The following is a 7,040-nucleotide window of genomic DNA, read 5'->3' on the forward strand; positions in this document are numbered from 1 at the left end:
TTCCCGTAGTTACCTTTCTTTGTGCCTACCACTCCCATCCCCACCAATTTCTCAATGTTTGTTGTGTAGCAGTTCAGAAATGCTTGTTGAATGATGAAAACAAGTGGAAAACTAAAGTGTCTAACATGGTTCCAGGTAACTTGATGTAGCACTGTGTCACACGCTAGTTCACTAACAGATCCTTGTTTCTGTCCTCCAGAAACCATCAACATCTACAGAGGAGGAAAAACTGATTCGATTCATTGGAGAAGATGAAAATATTCATTCCAAACCTCTGTTTAGAACAGATGAGTTGTCTTCTTGGGTATGTATCTGAAACCCAACTAGGAAATGAAAACTATTTAGCATGATGTCAAAATGATATGGATTTAGTATAACTTTTACTTTCTCCCGGAAGACCACAGGCTCCTAAGTAATTGATTTTACATAATTTTTTTTTTCTACCAGCATCATCCCTGGAGGGTTCTCTTTTTTTCCACCTTAACTTTACAAAAACTTCTCATTCTCACCTTTAAACCTCATTTTAATATCAGCATTTCGTCCTTTACCTTGGTTTAACAAGCTGTCATTCAATATTTGACCAATTTTTAAACATACTTATTTGTCAGACTTTATTGAGTGCTGTGATAAGCACATATTTCAAACAACAACTGTTGCTACGAAATTGAAAAGTTAGAAACACGCTTTAGAAGCTCATCAGGAATACAGATTTCAAATTTCTCCACAGAAATTTTATTCCACATTCATGATAGACTTGATTCGACTCCAGATTAGTATCTCACTCTGCAGAATGTTGTGACTTTAGGAGTCTGTGGATGGGTCTCATATCATTTACCTGGCATGTCTGCGATGATGTGGGCTTTGCTACTCCCAAATGCCCCCATTCTGTGGGATACTGTGTGGTACTGTGTGATGTCATGTGGGTAGCCTTGCTGAGGAGGATGTGGTCCAGAAAATTCAGCTCTAGGCTTTTGAAGAGTTACTGCTGCGACTAGAGATGGAAAACCAAATTATCTAGGTTCTCATTGACCGGAAGTTCTGGAGAATGAAGCAAATGCCTTCTAAATGTACAGTTAGTTGCAAGCTCCTAGAGATCAAGAAGAATCACATGCTTCCTATGAAGTGGTGGCCAGGCACTGTACAGGTAGAAAGGATTCACCAAGTGCCCGAACAGAAAAAGCCTTATTGTGCTGGCTGCTGGGGACAATTTGGGGATGTTGATACCTAGAAAATGAAGTTTCTGGGACTAGCAAATGGCATAATGGTTATGTCACTGGACTCCCATGTGGTTGACTGTGGTTTGAGCCTTGGACCCGGCAGCTTAAAACTCAAGCCAGGCACATGTGCGGACATTCCCAAAATCCTAGGAGAGTGGACAAGAAGGGAGTGTGGCATGGCCATTCCCCCTGGGGGGTGGTGATTTCTCATTTTCTGTTTCTCTGTCTCTCCAGCAAGCTCATGCATCCTATAGCAAAATATCTCTCTTGAAGAAAAGGAAGGAAGGAAGGAAGAAAGGAAGGAAAATGAAGTTTCCTTGAACTGGCTTATGAGGAAAGAGATTTGGACCAAGGGTACAGCTAGGGAAAGTGCATCTTGTGTTAGATGTACTACAGGCTCTATGGAGCAGACAGGGCCTGAGCTCTGTTCTTTCCATTCACAAAAATACCCAGGCTCCCTGTGGGCAGTGGAAGATTTCAAAATTTTCATTTTTGTTTCAAAACAACTTTTTTTTGTTTGTTTTCATTTTTTTCCCTTTACCCTTTTCACAGACACTCAACCTGACCATTTAGCAGGAATGCAGATCCAAGGCAACAGACCTTTTGGGCAGCTGCACTCTTTCTCTCCTGTATCTAAAAACATAACTCCCATAGGCAGTATGTTTGACTGACATTGAAGAAGAAATGAAAAAAGGAAGGACAGGACAGGGAAGCAGAAATCTTGTGATTTGTAGTTAACTTGCCATGTCCCTTGGAGCTGAGTTGTGGAACAGGAGTGCTTCTAGAGTTAGTTGGGCCCTAGATTTCTAGTAAGAAGTAGCTCCAGAACATTGAGAAACTATGGACCCAAGCATAGAGTTCCCTCCTACAAATTACTACAGTAAGGGTTTCCTAGGGTCTGAGATATTGAGTAATATCCAACAGGAGTGGTGATAAGTTACCGCTAGATAGGGTGAGCTAATGGCTTATTTCAATAGGCCAGGGCCTCATTCATAGTATTACCTGATTCCCTAATGTGTACCAAAATAGGCATTTGGACAATCCATTATTCAAAACTCTCCTCAGTTAGCTAGGAGAGGGGTTTTGTGGGAATTCCTGGGGATTATACTTAAAGCAGATTTCCGTGTTTGACCTGCCTGTCCTACCTTGTGTAAGTACTGCTACCCCACTTGGCACTGTGCCTGATTCACTGGTGAACAACACACTCCCATTAGGCAGCACTGGCTTTGCCTCTGCCCTTCATGGGATCAGACTACTCTGCCTTCAATTGTGGCTCAATTTCATCAGTTATAAGAACTTGATGAATAGCAAGGCTATGGCTCTCTCTGAGTTAAAATCCTTCCAACATTGTCCCTGTAGGGCAAGCAGCCTGAATTCTGTAGCATTTCAACTGAATAGTAGAGACATAGGATGACTAAAGTCAGCAAGCTCTCCCAGAGTCTGTACCCAAAACACGCAGAACTGTAGTGGGCCCTAAGTACAAGTTTTGGCTGTGTGAATAGGATTATCTACAGCTCAGCTACCCCAACAAGCATGACATTAGAAGCAGTGTTTTTCAGGCTCATTCTTTCCTTATTCTTGTTTTTTACATTCGATCACTGTATATCATTGCAGCGTACCAAATGAATTTTTCCATCATGTATACACTGTATATTAGTCCAGTCAAAGATATTAACACACAAATTATTGTCAACAGATTATTTTCCATCTTTGTGTCCCTTAGATATCTTGCTTCCTTCTTTTTCACCTTGATTGTATTCCTCTAACCCGCCCCCCATTTTCCTCCATCCTCCCACACTGTCTCTAGTATCTGCAGTTGCTCTCCATACCTTCCAATCTTCCAGTTTCTGCCAGAGTGCAGACATTCAGTATATATTGAGTGGGGACATATAATGCCTCTCTTTCATAGTCTAGCTTGCTTTGCTTAGCAGTAAATCTCCATGTTCATCCACTTTTTTTTTTTCTTTTTTAAGAGATTTTTGCTATAGGGCACATGTGGTCAGCAGAGAGACAGAAAGACAGAAAGTGAGCAATCACCCTCCAGGGGGAATGGCCATGCCTCAATCCCTTCTTCTCTTGGGATTTTGGACACACATGCTCATCTGCTGATCATGAGTTTTAAACCACCAGGTCTGCAACTCAAACAGTAGTTGACTACATGGGAATTCAACAACATAACCATTACGCCATCCGTTGGTCCCACCTTCACCCACTTTCTATCAAATGTCAGCATCTCATTGTTTTTTAGGGCTGAGTAGTATTCTGTAGTGTATATGTGCCATACTTTTTCAGTCCATTCATCTGTGCACATTTGGGTTGGTTCCATGTCTTACGATTGTGAGATGTGGAACATGTCTCAATAAACATGGATATGCATGTGTATTTCCAACTGAGCATATCCCTATCCTTTGGGTAGATACTTAGGAGTGGAATTTCTGAATCATATGGTAGCTCTATTTGTAGGTCTTTGAGGAACCTCCATATTGTTTTCCACAGTCTCTTTACTAATTTACATTCCCACCGACAGTATAGGAGAATTCCTTTTTCACCACAACCTTGGCCAGCACTTACCATTGTTTATTTTTTTAATCTTAGCCATTCTGGTTGGAGTTATATGGTTTTGATTTGAATCTCCATTATGATAAGGGAGGTTGAGCATTTTTTCATAATCTTTTTGACTGTTGTATGTCTTCTTTAGGGAGTTGTTTTTTTCTTTTCTTTCTTTTTCTTTTTTTTTGAGACCTTTTTTGCTATAGGGTGTGTGTGCTCGCCAGACAGAGTGGTAGAAAGTGAGAAATCACCCCCCAGGGCGGATGACCATGCCAAATCCCTTCTCCTCCATTCTCCTCTCGGGATCTTGGGCACGCACGCACACGTGCCCGGCGTGAGATTAAGCCACTGGGTCCAGGACTTGAACCATGGTCGACTACATGGGAGTCCAGCGACATAGCCATAATGCTAACTGCTGGTCCCTAGAGAGTTGTTTTTTTCTTATATTTCCCCATCTTATAATTGGGTTGATTTTTTTTTCCTTTTTTTTTTTTGGGAGGGGGGGAACGTATGGGAAGCTGCTTGAGTTCCTCATATATTCTGGTTATCAGTCCCTAAACTGTGGCCTATTTTGCAAATAGTTTCTTCCATTCAGTGGGTTGTCTATTCACTCCAATGATTGTTTCTTTTGCTATACAGAAACTTTTTAACATGATATAATCTCAGTTGTCTATTTTGGGGATTATTGCCTGTGCTCTACAAGCAAAACCATGAAAACCAAACAAAACAATGGAAAGTGACACAAAATAGTGGAGAGACATTCCATGTTCCTGGATTAGAAGAATTAATATAATCAAAATGTCATTTTTATCCAAATTTATCTACATATTTAATGTAATCCCAATCAAATTACCAGAATATTTTTCTCATTTTTAGAAAAAAATAATCATAGAATTTGTCTGGAATCATAAAAGACCCTGTATTGCCAAAGCAATACTATGCGAGTAGAGTGGAGTAGGGGGTATCTCATTCCCTGAGCCCGTCATACAATACAAAGCTGTGATAATCAAAAGAGCATGGTACTGGCATCAAAACAGGCATGTAGACCAATGGAACAGGATAGAACCCCAGAAATAAGCTCCAAAACCTATAGCTAACTGATTTTTTACAAAGGGCACCAGATAATCCAGTGGAGAAAAGAAAATCTCTTCAGGCTCATTTTTTTTTTTTTTTTTTGGGGGGGTTTTTTCACTTTAGGCGCCGGAGCCTTTTTCACTATAGGACGCGTGCGCTCACCAGACAGACAGAGACATAGAGATAGAAAGCGAGAAATCACCCCACAGGGGGGATGGTCACACCGCAGTCCCTTCTCCATTCTCCTCTCGGGATCTTGGGCATGCACACACACGCGCCTGGTGTGAGTTTTAAGCCACCGGGTCCAGGATGCGAACTGCAGTCGACTACGTGGGAGTCCAGCGACATAGCCATTACGCTAACTGCTGGTTCCCTTTAGGCTCATTTTTAAAACATGAATCCTGACTGTCCATAAAGAGTTAAGTATATGAGGCAGATATGGGATTTTGCTGGACTACCTATGAACTTCTTTAGAAGGGAGGGCAGAGGCCAGATCTGAGGGATGAGCAGTATTTTCAATCCAAGATTCTGCCCTCATCTTTGTCTTTTAAGCAGAAGGAAGCCTTAGAGATCTGTGTTTTCATAGCTTCATTGAAATTGGTGGCTACATAAAATGTGTTCAAAGCTGATAGGAGTGCTAAGTCAGGCTAGGAGTTCAGTGCTGAGATTGGATCTCAAGGAGCTGGTCCTGGATTCAAATCTTCCCAGAAGCACTGCAAGCCAGAGAAGTTAGTTCTATCCAAAACTAACTAGTTGAGTGAAATCCCAGAAAGATACGGTCAAAAAGACCAAAGGCAAAACTGGAGTCATATGTAGACTATCTTGAAGCTATAGCAGATAGACAGGCACAAGCAAGGAGGGTCCATTGCAATTGATTGCAATATCTGTTCTTTTTTGGTATTAAAGGTGTGCTTAATCATCTACTAGATAAATGTGGGTAGTAGAAAAATAATATTCTGGACGACTTGACCCAGAATATCCTGAATCATAATTGTTAGTACTCCCGGTTTATTCATGTTGCGTATTTCCTTTGTCAGAGAGAATCTGCTAAACAAGGTACATTGGCCCAAAAGTATGCCGAAGCTATGGCTGTAATTGAACATATGCAGCAGAAGTTAATGTAAGTAAGAGGCACCACGATGGGAAGGGAATAAAGATGTCTGGTCAGGTTTGGCTGAGAAAACTGCATTTTTTTGGCTTGCTTTCTTTCTTTTTAGAAAATAATTATTTATTTAATTTTACTTATTTATTTTTTAATTTGACCAGAGAGAGAGAGAGAGAGGGAAAGTGAGAAAGCAAGCTGCCAGACCCAGGACTCAAACTGTGGTTAGCCATGTGGGAGTCCAGTGCCTTAACCACCTGCTAACCCTGGCTTTCCTTCCTTTATCCTAATTAATCTGAGAGTTTTCTCCAGTCTTCTACTAGAGGCAGTGAACTACACAGCTGTAGTCGGAACATCCACTCTTACCCATGGTGGGAATAGAGGGACGCTATTAGATTAGTTCGTTGCTTCCTATCATTTAAGAGAAGCCAAGATCAGTTCCTGAAAAGAGGTTTGATGGCTATTGATAATGAATTCAAAATACACAAAAGTCAAAGTTTTGTATATGTGTAGTGAGATGTTAGGAATGAGCCAATTTGGTGTGTTTTTAAAAGATGACTTAGGGAAATAAATGGAACTGGTAGAAACTATTGTGCTTGAGAAAGAATGTTACATAATCCAAACAGTAGGCAGGGCAATGTAGTTAAGGTGGTTGAGGACAATAAGAGTTTAGCTAAACAGACATATAACATATGCTCTAGTAATAAGGAAGCACATTTCAAACTGGTTTTCTTGATGATAAAATCTAGTTTTAGAAGTGCTAGGAAAGAAGGAACACTGTTAGATTAGTTTGTTGTATCACATCAATTAAGAGAAGCCAAAATCGATTCCTGAAAGGAGGTTCCTTTGCTATTGATGCAGAATTCAAAATACACAAAAGTCAGATTTCATTAAGAAATGATAACCACTTATTTATTTATTTTTTAAAGATTTTTGCCATAGGGCATGTGTGTTTGCCAGAAAAAGAGACACAGAAACAGGGAAAGTAAGAAATCATCCTTCAGTGAGGATGGCCACACCAAAATCCCTTGTCCACCATTCTCTTCTTGGGATTTTTGGGCATGTACACACAAATGCCTGGTGTTTTTTTTTTTTTT

General features: G+C 40.5%; 1 protein-coding gene across 1 annotated transcript in view; it reads left to right on the plus strand.

The window, feature by feature from the left end:
- AXDND1 (axonemal dynein light chain domain containing 1) overlaps positions 1-7,040 on the plus strand; it is a 132,705-nt gene that overhangs the window by 124,475 nt on the left and 1,190 nt on the right. The window contains exon 23 of the mRNA XM_006142312.1: positions 5,879-5,961. Coding sequence (XP_006142374.1) covers positions 5,879-5,961 — 83 coding nt within the window. The remainder of the gene's footprint in view (positions 1-5,878; positions 5,962-7,040) is intronic.

Source organism: Tupaia chinensis, unplaced genomic scaffold (genome assembly GCF_000334495.1).
Source record: "Tupaia chinensis unplaced genomic scaffold, TupChi_1.0 Scaffold000074_1, whole genome shotgun sequence".
Classification (NCBI taxonomy): domain Eukaryota; kingdom Metazoa; phylum Chordata; class Mammalia; order Scandentia; family Tupaiidae; genus Tupaia; species Tupaia belangeri.